The 19,161-nt window shown below is 44.7% G+C and overlaps 2 protein-coding genes across 2 annotated transcripts; both read right to left on the bottom strand.

The window, feature by feature from the left end:
• Window positions 1-987: 987 nt before the first annotated feature.
• On the bottom strand, window positions 988-5,653 carry LOC128832542 (olfactory receptor 51G2-like). The gene is made up of 3 exons (XM_054020025.1): window positions 5,611-5,653; window positions 4,283-4,872; window positions 988-1,367 (listed from the first exon to the last, which is right to left on the bottom strand). Exons 2-3 carry the CDS (start codon window positions 4,830-4,832, stop codon window positions 988-990), a joined length of 930 nt encoding a protein of 309 aa, XP_053876000.1. The 5' UTR covers window positions 4,833-4,872; window positions 5,611-5,653.
• An 11,949-nt stretch (window positions 5,654-17,602) lies between these two features.
• On the bottom strand, window positions 17,603-18,538 carry LOC128832534 (olfactory receptor 51G2-like). The gene has a single exon (XM_054020015.1). The coding sequence runs from the start codon at window positions 18,536-18,538 to the stop codon at window positions 17,603-17,605; it is 936 nt and encodes a 311-aa protein (XP_053875990.1).
• Window positions 18,539-19,161: the final 623 nt, after the last annotated feature.

The raw sequence follows: 19,161 nt of genomic DNA, 5'->3' as shown, positions 1-19,161 counted from the left end.
ACCCTCACTCAGACATGCAGCATTCCTATGTTTAGGTGGGGAGTGGGCTCAGCAGGTATGTGGGTGTACACAGCCATCAATGGGGCTCCCTGAATGGCTTCTCCAAGGGATCCAATGTTAATCATATATCTGACATGACTCTGTCACAAGTACGTGGCTGAGGGAGTAGGGGAAGGGTGGGTGTCCATGCCGATTGAATACCCCTGTCCACAGCTGTTGCAGTTCTCATAAATCACAGAGCACCCAGAGTACTCAGGAAGGGCCCGGGGTGTGACTGCAGAACAACTAGGGGGAGGGATAGCTCAGTGGTTTGAGCATTGGCCTGATAAACCCAGGGTTGTGAATTCAATCCTTGAAGGGGGGCACTTACGGATCTAGGGCAAAATCAGTACTTGGTCCTGCTAGTGAAGGTGGGGGGCTGGACTCAATGACCTTTCAGGGTTCCTTCCAGCTCTATGAGATATTTATATCTCCATACATTTCATTTTTATTTAGTTTTCTTCACAGCCTGTGGATGTTTAGCCAGAGAGGGGGCAGTGACAGGCCAGGTGTAATGGGAAACATCATCCAACCCCCTTCATTTTATTTATGCATCTGAAGAAGTGGGTTTTAGCCCACGGAAGTTTATGCCCAAATAAATTTGTTAGTCTCTAAGGTGCCTCAAAGACTCCTCGTTGTCTTTGCTGATACAGATTAACACGGCTACCACTCTAAAACCGTTTACTTTATTGACTGTATCAAAAGGAATACTGAGGTCAGAGCAGCCACTGAAGTGGCAATTTATGGGCCAACATTCCACTGGTCACCCAGCTCTCCATGAACATAGTCACTTTGTAAATGCTGCTGCCTGCTTTGGTCTTCTTCCCGCAGTGCGCTGTCCTCTCTCACCAGCCCCTCTTCCATTGCTCCAGGACTTAGACCCCAACTGAACCTCTCTCTACATAGTGCAGATCAGTAGCTCATGTCATCTCAGTTGTAATTGACCCTTCACTTGATGAACACTCTGATTATCCTCGCACGAAGGTGTTTGCTCTTCACACTGTACACAATTGGGTTCATCAGGGGTGGAACCAGCAGGTAGATGTAGCCCAGGAGAATCTGAAGCAAGGGAGGAGAGCCCTTCCCGAATCTGTGTATCACAGACAGGCCGATCATTGGTGTGTAGAAGAGCAGGACAGCGCAGAGGTGGGAGACGCAGGTGTTCAGGGCCTTGACATACTCCACAGTGGATGCGATGCTCAGCACTGTTTTGAGGATCATCATATAAGAGAGGAATATGACCAGTGAGTCCAACCCCACCGTTAAGAGTGTAGTAAACAAGCCATAGATGCTGTTGATTGAGATATCTGAACAAGCCATCTTCATGAGAGAAAGGAGAGTCAGGAAAAAACTGGGAGGAAAGATCAAACCAGTATTTTAGATGCCTATATACAAATGCGAGAAGTATGGGGAATAAGCAGGAAGAACTGGAAGTGCTAATAAATAAATACAACTATGACATTGTTGGCATCACTGAAACTTGGTGGGATAATACACATGATTGGAATGTTGGTGTGGATGGGTACAGCTTGCTCAGGAAGGATAGACAGGGGAAAAAGGGAGGAGGTGTTGCCTTATATATTAAAAATGTACACACTTGGACAGAGGTAGAGATGGACATAGGAGACGGAAGTGTTGAGAGTCTCTGGGTTAGGCTTAAAGGGGCAAAAAACAAGGGAGATGTCATGCTAGGCGTCTACTACAGGCCACCTAACCAGGTGGAAGAGGTGGATGAGGCTTTTTTCAAGCAACTAACAAAATCATCCAAAGCCCAAGACTTGGTGGTGATGGGGGACTTCAACTATCCGGATATATGTTGGGAAAATAACACAGCGGGGAACAGACTATCCAACAAATTCTTGGACTGCATTGGAGACAACTTTTTATTTCAGAAGGTTGAAAAAGCTACTAGGGGGGAAGCTGTTCTAGACTTGATTTTAACAAATAGGGAGGAACTCGTTGAGAATGTGAAAGTAGAAGGCAGCCTGGGTGAAAGTGATCATGAAATCATAGACTTTGCAATTCTAAGGAAGGGTAGAAGGGAGAACAGCAAAATAGAGACAATGGATTTCAGGAAGGCAGATTTTGGGAAGCTCAGAGAGCTGATAGGTAAGGTCCCATGGGAATCAAGACTGAGGGGAAAAACAACTGAGGAGAGTTGGCAGTTTTTCAAAGGGACACTATTAAGGGCCCAAAAGCAAGCTATTCCGCTGGTTAGGAAAGATAGAAAATGTGGCAAAAGACCACCTTGGCTTAACCACGAGATCTTGCACGATCTAAAAAATAAAAAGGAGTCATATAAAAAATGGAAACTAGGACAGATTACAAAGGATGAATATAGGCAAACAACACAGGAATGCAGGGGCAAGATTAGAAAGGCAAAGGCACAAAATGAGCTCAAACTAGCTACGGGAATAAAAGGAAACAAGAAGACTTTTTATCAATACATTAGAAGCAAGAGGAAGACCAAAGACAGGGTAGGCCCACTGCTTAGTGAAGAGGGAGAAACAGTAACAGGAAACTTGGAAATGGCAGAGATGCTTAATGACTTCTTTGTTTCGGTCTTCACCGAGAAGTCTGAAGGAATGCCTAACATAGTGAATGCTAATGGGAAGGGGGTAGGTTTAGCGGATAAAATAAAAAAAGAACAAGTTAAAAATCACTTAGAAAAGTTAGATGCCTGCAAGTCACCCGGGCCTGATGAAATGCATCCTAGAATACTCAAGGAGCTAATAGAGGAGGTATCTGAGCCTCTAGCTATTATCTTTGGAAAGTCATGGGAGACGGGAGAGATTCCAGAAGACTGGAAAAGGGCAAATATAGTGCCCATCTATAAAAAGGGAACTAAAAACAACCCAGGTAACTACAGACCAGTTAGTTTAACTTCTGTGCCAGGGAAGATAATGGAGCAAGTAATTAAGGAAATCATCTGCCAACACTTGGAAGGTGGTAAGGTGATAGGGAATAGCCAGCATGGATTTGTGAAGAACAAATCATGTCAAACCAATCTGATAGCTTTCTTTGATAGGATAACGAGCCTTGTGGATAAGGGTGAAGCGGTGGATGTGGTATACCTAGACTTTAGTAAGGCATTTGATACGGTCTCGCATGATATTCTTATCGATAAACTAGGCAAATACAAATTAGATGGGGCTACTATAAGGTGGGTGCATAACTGGCTGGATAATCGTACTCAGAGAGTTGTTATTAATGGTTCCCAATCCTGCTGGAAAGGCGTAACGAGTGGGGTACCGCAGGGGTCTGTTTTGGGACCGGCTCTGTTCAATATCTTCATCAACGACTTAGATATTGGCATAGAAAGTACGCTTATTAAGTTTGCGGATGATACCAAACTGGGAGGGATTGCAACTACTTTGGAGGACAGGGTCATAATTCAAAATGATCTGGACAAATTGGAGAAATGGTCTGAGTTAAACAGGATGAAGTTTAACAAAGACAAATGCAAAGTGCTCCACTTAGGAAGGAAAAATCAATTTCACACATACAGAATGGGAAAAGACTGTCTAGGAAGGAGTACGGCAGAAAGGGATCTAGGGGTTATAGTGGACCACAAGCTAAATATGAGTCAACAGTGTGATGCTGTTGCAAAAAAAGCAAACGTGATTCTGGGATGCATTAACAGGTGTGTTGTGAGCAAGACACGAGAAGTCATTCTTCCGCTCTACTCTGCTCTGGTTAGGCCTCAGCTGGAGTATTGTGTCCAGTTCTGGGCGCCGCATTTTAAAAAAGATGTGGAGAAACTGGAAAGGGTCCAAAGAAGAGCAACAAGAATGATTAAAGGTCTTGAGAACATGACCTATGAAGGAAGGCTGAAAGAATTGGGTTTGTTTAGTTTGGAAAAGAGAAGACTGAGAGGGGACATGATAGCAGTTTTCAGGTATATAAAAGGGTGTCATAAGGAGGAGGGAGAGAACTTGTTCACCTTAGCCTCTAAGGATAGAACCAGAAACAATGGGTTTAAACTGCAGCAAGGGAGGTCTAGATTGGACATTAGGAAAAAGTTCCTAACTGTCAGGGTGGTTAAACACTGGAACAAATTGCCTAGGGAGGTTGTGGAATCTCCGTCTCTGGAGATATTTAAGGGTAGGTTAGATAAATGTCTACTAGGGATGGTCTAGGCAGTATTTGGTCCTGCCATGCGGGCAGGGGACTGGACTCGATGACCTCTCGAGGTCCCTTCCAGTCCTAGAATCTATGAATCTATGAATCTATGAATCTATGACGTCCTGGTGCACGCAGTAGGAATGGGACAGGACATTGGCTCGACAGTACCTGAACCGTTTCAGGAGAAGGGGGAGTGGGAGTATTATGGCCACCCCTCTTAGAACACACACCAGTCCCATCTTGGCTATTCTCGGCAAGGTTAAGATGGAGGCATATCTCAGAGGGTCACGGATTGCAAGAAAACGGTCAAAGGCCATCAACAAGAGCATGGAGGATTCAATGCATTGAAGTGAGTGGATGAAGAACAGCTGGGCAAAACAGGCATCGAGGCTGATCTCCCTAGAATTAAACCAGAATATGCCCAGTGTCGTCGGTATTGTGACTATCGATATGCCAAGGTCTGTGATGGCCAACATGGAAAGGAAAATGTACATAGGCTCATGGACGCTTGGATCTGTTTTTATAATGAACAGAATGACTGAATTTCCTACTATCGAAATAACATACATTAAACAGAAGGGGATAGAAATCCAGGGATGGATGTCTTCCTGCCCAGGTATCCCAGTGAGAAGGAACACTTTGAATTTGGTATCATTGACAGCTGACATAATGTAATGGACAAGTCTGAGGAATTTTGAACTTTATTTCCTGAAACGGAAAAGAACAAGAGACTCGATGATATTTAATGTGACACGTTTCTGCTCTCAGTGCAAGTCTAGAGACTCCCAGGATATCAAGGAATATCAGCAAAAACATACTCCTGGATTTAAACCGCTAATAGGAAGATAGGCACTGCCAGACTGGCTCAGACCTGCAGTCCATCTAGCCCAGTATCCAGTGGCCAGTTCCAGATGCTTCAGAGGAAGGTGGAAGAAGCCCTGCAATAGGCAGATATGAGATATCTGCTCCCAGGGAAAGTTTCCCCCTTACTCCCATTAATCAGACAGATTTTGTGATAGAAATCAGGAAGGTTTAGAGCCCTTCCAAGACTTTTGAAAACTACCCTGACAATTGTAATTGAATATTATGGTTACCCAAACTAATATCCAGTCCTAAGCTCTTGGCCCCATTGATATCTTCTGTTTGGGAGTTCCACAGCCCATTTGAACACTGTATGATTTTACAATTGTGACTTTACCAAAGACACCCTTTCTGGCTCTCCTCTTCTGAGTGTTTCCCACTGTATCATGACATGTATATAAACACATGGAAAGTGCATGGGGGAAATGGTCATTGTACTTATCTGTTCCGCCACTACCTCTTTCCAGCACATGGAATAAATTCTTACAGATAGGTTCTTAATTCAATAACATTGACTTCAACTGCATCACTCCAGATGTACATGGTAAATTCGATCAGAACCAGGATCTATTAACTTTTCCTTACCAAATGCTCACCCGGATACACTCTGATCCCCAAGAATCCCACCTTGAGGAGATGAAATGCTTTGCCTGGCCAATGTTGATGGAATCCAGATATTCCGATCGTCCTACAGCCTTCTCTTCATCCTCACAGGACCTGCATCTTGTCCCCAGACAAGGGTCTGTAGATACATGACAAGTTACAAGCTAACACAGACAGTTAATTCAGCTGATCAAGTGAGGGTGAATGGGCATAAATGGGTGAATGGGCATAAATGGATGTAAATTACATACAACCACTTTACACTCCCCTTCCCTGCTCCTCATCTCTACTCTGCTGCAAGAGAAACCAGTGGTTCTGTTCTCGCATGACTTTTTGGAAGATCTTGCATGGGTATTTCAGAGTAATTGTGTTCATGGCCCTGACTGTCAGTTTTAGACACAGCTTTTGGTCAGTTACCAGGAGACAGTATCATACAACTGTTCACTGAATGAAGAGTTAATAGCACAAACCCATTGCTAAGAGTATGTGGAGCACTTCTGAAATAATTACTAAAGCAAAAGCCATTATGTAGTAACATTACCACTACTCCTCCCTGTAGCGATTCCAACAACTCTGCTGCTGGCTTTCTATGTACATGAACATCATGAAAGTTTGATTTGTAATATTTGTATTACAAGGAAAAGTTTTGGCATAACTTTTACACGTCTGTACTTTAGTACATACATGTTAACCCAGTCTTTCCCCTCTGATCTGCTTTCAGGGATGATTTTTCAGGTCAGAGTGGGACTTAACATGTAGCATCTGTCATCTGGATTTCTTTAGAACCTGAAAAGATCTCAGCGTCTCACCCTTCATTCAGTCACTTCTCAGCAAACAAAAGTCTAGTAGTTCCTTTGTCCCTGGGTTAATAGCTGACTGGTTCTCCTCAGGTTCGGTTCTGTCAATCTGTAGCCTGTATCCAGAATGGTAACAAGCTTTGGGATCAGTATAGAAAATAATCCTTCTGTGAGCTCTCACTCTCTAGTACACAGTGACCCAGCACCTATGATTCAGGCACGATGAGGGTTTGCAGGAAGTGGATTTCAAGATTTTCATTTCCCACATGCAAGTAGTTTATTGCTCTCTCTCTCTCTCTGACTGCCTCTGTCCTGTATTCATAAAATCCTTAGCACCTGGGTACGGCATTGGGACAGACATGCATGTTAAACCCAGTTCTTGGGATGTTTGCTGTGTAACTATACTGGGTTAACTATTGGGATGTTTATGTTTAGGCTATATTATGGCTCTTCTTATTTTAACAGCAGGCTGCTGGAAAATGAGAGGAAGGGAAGAAACATCTGAAGAAAAGCCGTCTCTCAGTAAGGACTTCAGGGCTGTTGAGAGACCACACCGGAGCTACAAGCTGAGAAGAGCCTATGTCCAGGCTCCAGCCACGTTACACAGCTTGTTTTGCCAGCGCTGGGAGCCTATGCAGAGGTGGGGCAGCTGTTGCTGAGAAAATATTCAAACTGACAGGCACAGTCACCACTGGGGAAGTCTGAAGGCACTCGGCCTCCCTGGGTGCCCGTCAGAGAGGGAAGGATTGGGGTCAGGTATGTATACAGACTGCTGTTTGTTTGAAAACCCTCTTATTCTCCCATGTTACACTTTATTTCTATTGTTCAGATAAAACAGTATTTTGGTTCGGGAAGGCTGGCTGGTCACTCGTCTCGCCACTAGTCAGACTCCCAGAGGGAAGAACCACAGGTGCTGAACCCAATCAGACCTGCTGGGGAAGCACAAACGACCTACAGTGTGTTTTAGCCCAGGTCCCAGTCTGAGGGTGGGAGGATCACGGGATTCCACCCCATGACATGAAAGGATACGAGTCCTGACATCTGGCACTAGGAGGCCAGAGATACAGGTAGCCCTGTAATTTTGAGGATTATCTATGGGGCAGAAATGCTGGAACCTTCAGCTAGTCAGGATATAGAAATATGCCATATCAGACCTTTTACCACAGAGCAATGCAGCTCTGAATTCCTGCCTTCACAATCAAGCCAGAGAATAAAACCTTTGAGAACGCTTTTGCTGATTTAGTTTCCAGGAGCAAATAAACCTGAAGGGATTTGGGAACTAGTCACTAACATTTCATGGGGTTTTCTCTCCCTCAACGCCTGGCAGGATCGGTCCCAGAGCACATGACACTTCTAGAAATGGGACCCCTGGAGAAATCCTTACTCGGGGATAGGGGTTTAAATACTCTGAGCTCACTTTGAATGTCATATTTCTGTGGAGCTTTCACAACCCACTGTGGACCATGGGCCTATGTAGTGGAGGGGTTCCCAAGCTACCTAGTGCTGCCTGCCCTCCAGCCCCTGTCACTGAGTCACCCTGACAGATGACTCCTCTGTCACTACACAGAACATCTGCAACTGGAAACAGCTTGCAGCCTTGTAACTTGCCAACGTACCCAATTCCTGCTAGAAGGGGAGCCGCTGACACCAGAGATCTTCACCATAAAGGACAAGGAGTCATCGGAGAGGTTGCATGGGCAGCAGGCAGTATCTGTTCAGACAGGAAGGCAGCTGCCTTTATGAAGCATGTCTGCACATTCCCTCGGGGGCCACTTGGCCATCAGGGAACCTCAGCTGCTTGGCTTAGTGTTCACCAGCTTTAATCGTGTCATGGCCAATGGAAACTGCAGGAGGCCAAATCACAGGGGATGCGTGGTGATCCTACCCACCTGGACTGCAGCGCCAGCCTGGCTGCAAGCTCTGCTCCTGGAACCCACGCTTGTCATCACTGTTCATATGGTTCTGATCAGTCACATGGCTACCTCGAGGACAGCCAAGTGGTAATCATGTTGCTGTCACAGATGTGATCCTGAGAATATAAGAAAATAAGAATGGCCCTACTGGGTCAGACCAAAGGTCCATCTAGCCCAGTATCCTGTCTTCTGACAGTGGCCTGTGCCAGGTGCCCCAGATGGAATGAACAGAACAGGTAAACATCAAGTGATCCATCCCCTGTCGCTCATTCCCAGCTTCTGGCAAACAGAGGCTAGGGACACCCTCCCTGCCCATCCTGGTTCATAACCATAGATGTACCTATCCTACATGAATTTATCTAGTTATTTTTTGAACCCTGTTATGGTCTTGGACTTCACAATATCCGCTCGCAAGGAGTTCCACAGGTTGACTGTGCATTGTGTGAAGAAGTACTTCCTTTTGTTTCTTTTAAACCTGCTGCCTATTAATTTCATTTGGTGACCCCTAGTTCTTGTGTTATGAGAAGTAGTAGACAACACTTGCGACATTGGCCAGTGCAGGTACTTCAGAAGGAATTAACAGAACAGGTCAATTATCGAGTGATCCATCCCCTGCGTCTCCTCCCAGATTCTGGCAGTCAGAGATTTAGGGACACCCTGACCATCTTGGCTAATAACTATTGATGGACCTATCCTCCATGAAGTTATCTAGTTATTTTTTGGACCTGTTATAGTTTTGGATTTCCAAACATTCCTTGTTAATTCCTCAGGATGACTGTGCATTGTGTGAAAAAGGACTTTCTTTTGTTTTTTAAACATGCTCCCTACTAACTTCACTGGGTGACCCCTGGTTCTTGTGAAGGAGTAAATAACACTTCATTATTCACTTTCTCCACAGCACTCAGGATCTTATAGACCTCTATCATATCCTCCCCATGGTGAGAAGAGCCTCCGGCGGGCTGGCTGGAACCCCCTCCCTCCCACCCAGCCACTCCACGCCTCCTCTCCTGAGACCTCAAACCACCCCATGGGAAAACCTTGTCTCTTCCCAAAGAACCTCAGTTGTTTATATGTGCCATGCAGATTCCAGGGCAGCTGAGGAGGTGGTTGTGATGCTACCCCCATCTGATTATGACATAGTTATGATAGATCTTGTACAAAACATGTCTTGTGAGGTGTCTGTGGAAAAATTATGGATTGCAGAATATGATGATCCTATTTGTGTGCATGTGTCCTTTTTGTATGTGAAGTTATGAATATTGACTATGTATCTGTGTTTCAAATGTAGTTACACTAGGTGAAACCCACTAGGCAAAATGCTTCCAGTCTGGACAGGTGATTGTGAAGGGCCTATTCAGGGCAATGGGCCATTATGGAAAACAATAGGCCCTTGAATAAACTTATCCCCCACCTGGTGAGCCTTCCTGAGAACTGTCCTGTCATAAATATAAAGGGAAGGGTAACAACTTTCCTGTATACAGTACTATAAAATCCCTCCTGGCCCGGGGCACAAAATCCTTTTACCTGTAAAGGGTTAAAAAGCTCAGGTAACCTAGCTGGCATTTGACCAAAAGGACCAATAAGGGGACAAGATACTTCAAATCGGGGTGGGGGAAAGGCTTTGTTTTTGTCTGTCCTTTGTCTGTCTGTTCTGTGGCTTGCTAGAGACATATCAAGAAAGCAAGAAATCCAACTCCATTAGAATTAATAAATGCTAGCAAAGGAATTTGTTAACTTTTATTTTGGATTGTGATTTTCTCTGTCTTGAGAGGAAGGGGTATTCCTGGTTTTCTCTTTGTAACTTTAAAGTTGTGCTCAGAGGGAAATCCTCTGTGTTTTGAATCTGATTGCCCTGTGAGATTATCTTCCATTCTAATTTTACAGAGGTGCTTCTTTTACCTTTTTTCTTTCTAATAAATTTCTGGGTTTTTTTAGAATCTGGCTGGTTTTTTCAGTGTCCTAAAAAAACCCCAGGTTGGTCTGTGCTCATCTTTTTTATTCTCAAGTCTCCCCAGGAAAGGGGGTGTAGGGCTTGGGGGATATTAGGGAGGAGTAGGAATTCCAAGTGGTCCTTTCCCTGAGTTTTGTCTAATCACTTGGTGGTGGCAGCGTTACCTAATCCAAGGTACGAGGGAGAATTTGTGCCTTGGGGAGTTTTTAACCTAAGCTGGTAGAAATAAGCTTAGGGGGGCTTTCATGTGGGTCCCCACATCTGTACCCTAGAGTTCATAGTGGGGAGGGAACCCTGACACCTCCAGACAACATATGCATAATGGATGCTATGATTCAGCAGGGCAGATAAGGGCATTTGACCAGACTACATGACAGTAAACTCCATTTTGGTACCTGTATTTTCCTTCTATATAAGGTGGGGTGTGTCGTCATCTCTTGGCCTCACTCCCCACGAAAGAAAACTCCTGGAAACATCTGAGGAACAAAGACTGACCTGGGGGAAGTGCTAGTCCCAGGCTAAAGGAATTTCTAGCCTTCGTATGAAAACTTGATGGACTGCTTGTATCATCAGTCAGGGTGAGAAATTGGTAATTCATAGCCAATCTATCTACTATGTTAGGCTTAGTTTGCATTTTTGTTTATTTGTTAGGTAATCTACTTTGATCTCTTTGCTGTCACTTATAATCACTTAAAATTCATCTTTTAGTTGTTAATAAACTTGTTTTATGCTTTATCTTCACCAGAGTAGAAGATGTTTTGAGTATCATGTCTGGGGAAAATCTCAACTCTGTGTACAAAGGCTGTTGCATATCTTTCCCACATCAAGGGGAAAGTGACCTATATTATTGAGCTGACACTGTACAGGCACCTGAAAGATGATATATGCGTCACTATGCCCCATATTTTTCATGGAAATATTGTTATAATATAATTTTGGCATAACTAAGATGTGGTTTATGCAAGTCTGAGCCCAGGCTGGAAAATGTGTCTGGCCTGTGAAAGGAATGCCTGGAGTTTTAAGCTGCAAGCGGGTGCAATTTGTCTTCAAGAAACTCTGAAACCTGCTTAAAACAATACTTAGGGTGAGAAATTACTACTTCTAGCCGGTTTCTTTAATGTATTAAGTGTACTTTGTGTGTTTGTTTTATCTGCTCAGTAATCTGCGTTGCTCTGTTTGATATCCCTTAGAATCACTTCAAAACTTGAAGTTAATAAACTTGTTTTATTTTCTCTAAACCCAATTTGTGGAATTCATAACTGGTGGGAGTGGTCAAAGAGCTGTGCCTATCTTCCTCCACATTGAAGGAGGAGGCGAATTTCAATTAGCTTATGCTGTATGGTTCTCTGTGCAGCACAAGACAATACAATTTTGGGTTTACACTCCAGCGGGGGCATGCACTTGAGTGCCCAGCAGTTCCTTAACGGAAAGCCTTCCCATGCAGTACTGATTTCAGTGTCTGTGTCTTTCTGCAGCTGGTTGTGTCCCTACCCGTGTGTGTGTGCTGGAGGAGGCTTGAGGGCCTGGCTCAGCAGGACAGGGTGAGGGAGCCAAAGCTGGTGGAACAGACGGGCTTAGTGGTACCCTAGTACATCAGGTGGCACCCCGCAAGGGGGGACAACCCATCACTGTGATACAGCAAGCAGAGTCATGCACACAGCTTATTGCTTTGAGACACTGGTGGTGATTTTAAGTGAGTTTTAAGTGTGGTGGCTGGAGAACAATCAAAGTGGTTACCAGTTTGTTGTTTTCTGTTTGCTTATTTCAGGCAAGGGAAGCTGGGACAGAAAAGTAGGAACATGAATGAAAGTGAAGTTACCAAGAAGCTAGAGCTCTGCAGGTTACAGGCAGAAGAGAGGGAGAAAGAGCACCAGAGACAGATGGAATTAATTACAGATAAAATAACAGGAAGCAGAAGAAGCCAGACAGAAAGCAGCCCACCAGAGGGCCATGGAGGAAGTAGCAGCCAGGCAAAAAGCTGCCCTGTAATTGAAAGATAAAGAAATCAAAGCCCAGAAGCAAGTCATGGAACTGTGAACCAAGGAGATGTAGGAGAGGGGAAAAGAGAGGAAGCATGAACTGGATTCGATAGAGAGGCAGTGTTAGCTAACTTATTTCTTCACTTTCCCACTTCCCTGGTCCTTTTCACATGAACAAAGAGCAACAAGACCCAAAGTCCGAAGGTGCAAACAATCTGATGTTTATTGGGGTGAACTTTCAGCAAGCTTAAATCCAAGTATATAGTAATATTCTCAGCTATACCTTCACCAATCATTCTACTAAAATTTACCTAACCAGTCCTAACATATTGTAACATAATTAGCTAACCAATTATATCGTATCACCTTAATTAGTTTACACCCAGCAAAATTAATTATACAGGAGACAAAAACAATCACAGAACCAGAGACCATGCAAATAAACATAGCAAAGTGGAAACTCTAATGACAAAACAATACAGAAGTGAGGATTTCACCACTACATCTATAAAGACACAAGGGTTCCCAGCTGTGTCTATTGATAAGTGAGTTCTTATCAAGCAAAAAACTATTAAACTAAATTTCCTTTTACACCGTCTAGACTCTTCCCTTTCTCTAAAGTTAGAAATCGGATTACCTTTCTAACAGTCCCAGATTGCCTTATTTCAATATAACTGGTTTAAAATGTGTAAGAACGTGACCATACACTTTCCAGTTTACGGCTGCGCCCACTGCTTAGCCGAAGGCCTTAGCTTAAAAACAGGGCCTCAGACTGTCACAGTGAGAGAAGACCCTTATGCAGATTCTTTCTTTTATACCTTTATAATTAGCTAAATGATAAACATATGCCTAAATTCTTAAAGTATAGGCCTTTAGAGACAGGCCTGAATATCTATATCCTAACAGGCAGAACCATAACCACCCACCAGGGGGCCCCACTTCTCCAAAAATCCACAAATGGGAGGGGTTGTGTCCTGGATACAGCAAGATGTGGGACATTGCTGAATACTTCATCACCTTTGAGAGGCTGTGTGTGCTGCATGAGATTCGAGAGGATCAGAAGATGATCATTTTGCTTGCAAAGTTGTCTGGGAGAGCTCTGGATATAGTTAATAAGATGCCAATGGGTGATGCGCCAAATTATGGTTAATTCAAGGAAATGGTTTTAAAACAGTTTCAGATGACACCTGAAACGTATAGAGTAAAATTTAGAACCCTTAAGAGAGGGGCTGGGATGAGTAATGTGGCATATGTAAACCAAAGGAGAGATTTGATGGATAAGTAAGTAAGGAGGAAAAGTATTTCAAGCTTTGAAGAAATATGTGTTCGGGTTGCTCAGAAGCATTTCGTGAATATATGTAATGATGATATGAAACGGTGTTTATGGTATAAGAGGGTAAAAATTGTTGACGAACTTGCAACTTTTGCTGATCAATTTGAACAGTCCCAAGCATCTATTTGAAACAAATCACAGGCCGAGGGGTTTAAGTTTGGTGGGAACCACGATTCCCATTTTACCCCTTGTAAGAAGGAGGGTGGATGGGAGGCTGGACACTCACTTCCCCAGTTTCACTCCTCCAAGAGCAAAAGAGCCCAGGAGGTGCTCTCGTTGTAACGCCATTGAGCACCTGAGGAATAAATGCCCTGTGCTGAGTGAGAACAGGCATCAAGTAACTCAGGGAAATACTGCTACGCAGTGCACAGAGGCACCTCAGGCACTTGCCACTTATCATACACGGTTTGTAAAAGTAGCCACTGCACAGCCTGGCAAGAAGCACATAAAGGCTGTCAAAGTAAAAGGCAAAGAGCTTGCTGGGTGGAGGGATACAGGTGCAGAAATCTCTGTGGACAGGGGAGGCCTTGTTCAGGAGAAAGACATACTGCCAGGACAGATGGCAAAGCTTTTGTTAGTAGGGGTCACAAAATCCTTGTGCCTCTGGCTAAAGTGCACATGAAAACTGAGGATTTGGAAGCTGAATTAACAGTTTCTGCTGTTCCCCATAACCCAACCCAAATATTATTGGGGAATGACTTTTTCAATGTGGCTCGGGCTGTCCAGGGGTCTGTCAGCAGCAAGGAGGAATTTTTTCCTGAAGCCCCAGAGGAAAAAGAGTAATGTCACAGAAACTGCTGGGGAAATGGGATTGTGTCTCTTTAATTCCTCTATAGCAGTGGGAGACAGTCTGGGGTGGGTGTGACTGAGACCCATTCCTATGGCCCGTGGCTATTTAATTTGGGCTTGAATAGGGACTGGGAGTGGCTGGCTCACTACAAAAGCATTTTTCCCTCTCTTGGTATTGACACCTCCTCATCAATTATTGGGAGTGGGCAACATCCACCCTGATTGAATTGGCCTTGTCATCACTAGTTCTCCACTTGTAAGGTAACTCCCTTCTCTTCATGTGCCAGTATATTTATGCTTGTATCTGTAATTTTCACTCCATGCATCTGAAGAAGTGGTCTTTTACCCACAAAAGCTTATGCCCAAATAAATCTGTTAGTCTTAAAGGTACAACAGGACTCCTCATGGTTTTTTATAACAATGTACAAGCACATTCACAGGGATGAAATACCAGCTACTAACGGGCTCTTTAATGTAGTAGGTAAAGGTATAACAAGAACCAATGGCTGGAAACTGAGGCCAGATAAATTAAATTTGGAAATGAGGCACACATTTTGAAACATGACTGTGCTTTACCCAGTGGAACAAACTCCCAAGGGAGGTGGTGGATTCTCCTTATCCCTCCAAACAAAGACTTCATGCATTCCTGTAAAAGACGCTTTAGAGGAACACAAGTTATGTGTTAGTCAAATACAAGTCATTAGGCTCAATACAGGGATAACTGGGTCAAATTCTGCAGCCTGTGCTGTACAGAAGGTCAGACTAATTCAGTGGTTCTCATTCTTTTTTGATCACGCCCCCCTTCTTTGTGTCTGTAAGAGTTTACGCCCTCCTCCTCCCACCACACTAATGCATATACTGATGTATGCAGGGATGGGGCTTCAACTGAATCAATTTATGTTTCTTTGTTTTTCACTTGAGTTTTTCTTTGGTGCATGAATGACCCAAGGACCCATTGGAATAAGAGCCAAAGCTGTGATGTTGCACTCTATATGATTTTATGAAAATATGCTTATGCTAATGAGGTTAAATATAATGTACCTGGAATATGCTTCATGCAAAAAGGTCTCTTGTAAGGTATCATTACAAAGCTTATAATCTACTGAGTGTGTTCATCCGATTTGTATAAATGTACCACTCTTGTAGCTGAAGCTAGAAATATGAAATATAACTCTGAGGGCCTATTGTCATTATGCAAAGTGTGGGCCATTAATGGTGGTTTGGAATCTTGATGACTCCCATCAACCAGGACAATTGACTGCAGATGGCTGTGTTTTACTTGTAAGTCTCCCTGTATATGTGTGTGCGGGCAAGTGGGTAATGAAGTCTTGCAGTGACATGTGATCATGTCACCTGAACTGGAATCCATCTTTAACCTGGTGCTTTTCCACTGAGAAGGGGGGATGGGCGGGAACCCAGAGAGGGACAAAGGATTCCCACCTTATGCAAAAGATATATAAATGGGTGGAACAGAACAAAGGGGGCTGCAATCATGAGAAGTCCCCTAGCTATCACCTGAGCTAGAACAAGGGCTGTACCAGGGGAAAGGACTGTGCCCAGACTAGGAAGGTGTCCAGTCTGTGAAAGAAACTTATTGAAACATCTCTCAGGGTGAAATTTTATCTGGATTCAGTTGTATTACTGTATTAGGCTTAGATTTGCATGTTTTATTTTATTTTCAGTTGTCCTAAAAAACAGGGATTTGGTCTATGCTCACTTTGTCAACCTATTGGTTGGTATATTATTCTCACCCCCACCTGAAGAAAGGGGGTGAAAGGGAGATATTTTGGGGGGGATAGGGCTCCAAGTTGCCTCTCCCTGAGTGTTTGTTTCAATCACTTAGGGGTGGCAGCAATACCATCTAAGGACAAGGAAAGGATTTGTGCCTTGGGGAAGTTTTTAACCTAAGCTGGTGGAATATAAATTTAGGGGGTCTTTCATGCGGGTCCCCACATCTGTACCCCAGAGTTCAGAGTGGGGAGGGAACCCTGACAGCCTGCAATACTTAAAACAAGATCCCCCTGTGTGGGGTCACATTAATTCAGTCTTCTCCAAAACACAGGCTCTGCTACCCTCCAGTCCCATCCTCATCCTTTACTCAGGAGCCCCCATCACCCTGATTGCTGGGGCCAGTGTTGATTCAGGCTTTCCACACCCGCTGCTTCTCCTTTTCTCCTGAGCCCCTACCTCCTGACCCATCTCTTCCCCCTAGGCCCTGCCCCCTGCTCCTCCACTTCCCCTGAGCCTCTGCACCCCAGCCAGGCTGGAGACGGGCCATAGTACGAGCTGCCCCAGAAGCCCAGGATGCTGTGGGGAGCCCCGGACTCTGCACCATCCCTGGGTTGAACATCCAGGGAGGTGGGAACACAGGCTGGGGGCTTCTCTCAGGACCCCTAGCCTCCTGTCCAGGGTAGATGAATGGTCTAGAGCTCCTCACAGCTGCTCTAGTTCACCTGGAGTGGGGTCATAAAGGAGACGTGGCTCCTGCATGTGTCCTGCTTTTGCCTTTTGAATAGGTGGTCACCATACAGTGAATGGACTGGGCTGGGATAGGAGCTAGCTGAGACTGTGTGGAGGAGCTGAGCACCGTTTCCACCCCTGGAGCAGGATAAATGGAGGGGAGGAAGAGGGAATCTGGGCTTGCATCTCTTGCCAGGATTCCTGTGTGTCAGACCCTCACTCACACACAGCTCTGCTCTGACACAGAGGGGAGTGAGCTCAGTGGGAGTGTTGTGTGCAGGGTGGGTGTCTGGGCCCCATGAATAGCCCCTGTTCACAGCTGCTGCAGCGCCAATGGATCACGCAGCACCCAGAGCGTTCAGGAAGGGATGTTTAACCAGAGACAGAACAGTGACAGGCCAGGTGTAATGGGAAACAACATCTACATCCCTTCTCTTTATTGACTCCACAGGCAGGAATTCTGAGGTTAGAGAAGCCACTGACACAGCTCTTTATGGGCCAAAATACCACCGGTCCCCCAGCTCTCCACACACACAGTCACTTTGTAAATGCTGCTGCCTTCCTTCCACCAGTGCTCTAGCCTCCCTCACCAACCCCTCCCACATTGCTCCAGGCCTTAGATCCCATCAGAACCTCTCTTTTCAAAGTGGAGATCATTAGCTCATTCCGTCTTGCATGTCAGGGTCTGGGATGGAATATGGGGCATGTGTTTTTCACGGCCCCTGTCAACAGTGCTGGAGTTGGGTGACTGTTCACTTAAAGAACACCCTGATTATCCTTGCACGAAGGTGTTTGCTTTTCACGCTGTACACGATTGGGTTCATCAGGGGAGGAACCAGCACGTAGAGGTAGCCCAGGAAAATCTGAAGCAAGTGAGAAGAGCTGTTCCCGAATCTGTGTATCACAGACAAGCCGATATGTGGTAAGTAGAAGAGCATGATGGCGCACAGGTGGGATACAAAGGTGTTCAGGGCCCTGAGTCTCTCCGCGTGGGATGCAACATTCAGCACAGTTTTGAGGATCATCACATAGGAGAGAAAGATGAGCAATAAGTCCAACCCCACCGTTAAAAGTTTAATAGACAAGCCATAGATGATGTTGACTGTGATATCAGAACAAGCCATCTTCATGACCTCCTGGTGCAGGCAGTAGGAATGGGACAGGACATTGGCTCGACAGTATCGGAACCGTTTCAGGAGAAAGGGGAGTGGGAATATTAGGACCACTGTTCTTAGCACAGCCACCAGTCCCATCTTAGCTATTCTCAGTGGGGTTAAGATGGAAGCATATCTTAGTGGGTTAGAGAGCGCAATGAAGCGGTCAAAGGCCATCAAGAAGAGAACGGAGGATTCAATATATGAAAGAGCGTCGATGAAGAAGAGCTGGGAGAAACAGGCATCAAGGCTTATCTCCCTAGAGTTAAATAATAATATCCCCAGTGTTGTTGGTATGGTGGATATCGATAAGCCAAGGTCTGTGATGACCAACATGGAAAGGAAAATGAACATGGGCTCATGGAGGGTTTGATCTGTTTTTATAATGAACAGAATAACTGAATTGCCTACTATCAAAATGACATACACTAGGCAGAATGGGACAGAGATCCAGAGATGGACGTCTTCCTGCCCAGGTATCCCAGTGAGAAGGAACACTGCAGAGTTGAATTTGGTGTCATTGACAGCTGACATAATGTACTGGACAGCTCCACTGTGCAGAGTCAAACATTCATAGATCTGAAGGCCAGAAGGCACCATTGTGATCCTCTAGTCTGACCCCTGCATAGCACAGTCCAGAGACCTGCCTGAAAATAACTCCTAAAGCAGAGCTGTTGGAACTACATCCTGCCTTGACTTAATAATTGTCAGTGATAGAGAATCTACCCCGGCCCTTGGTAAATTGTCCCAAAGGTTAATTACCCTCATTGCAAAAAAAAAAAAAAAAACCAAAAAGTACACCTTAGTTCCAGTCTGAATTTGTCTAGCTTCAGCTTCCATCCTTCGGAAACTCTTATAACTTTCTCTCATCCTCATGCAGGTACTTACAGCCTGTTATCAAGTCACCCCTTCACCTTCTCTTTGTTAAACTAATTAGATTGAGCTCCTTGAGTCTATCACTACAAGGCACATGTTCTAATCCTTTAATCATCTTCATGGCTCTTCTCTGAACCCTCTCCAAATTATCAACTTCCTTCTTGAATTTTAGACACCAGAACTGGACACAGGATCCCAGCAGTCGACACTCCAGTGACAAATACAGAGGTAAAATTATCTCTCTGGTCCAACTCGAGATTCCCTTGGTTGTAGATCCCAGA

This window comes from Malaclemys terrapin, chromosome 1 (genome assembly GCF_027887155.1).
Source record: "Malaclemys terrapin pileata isolate rMalTer1 chromosome 1, rMalTer1.hap1, whole genome shotgun sequence".
Lineage (NCBI taxonomy): Eukaryota > Metazoa > Chordata > Testudines > Emydidae > Malaclemys > Malaclemys terrapin.
Note: the sequence above shows the minus strand (reverse complement) of the source record. Positions and strands in the feature narration are given on the sequence as shown.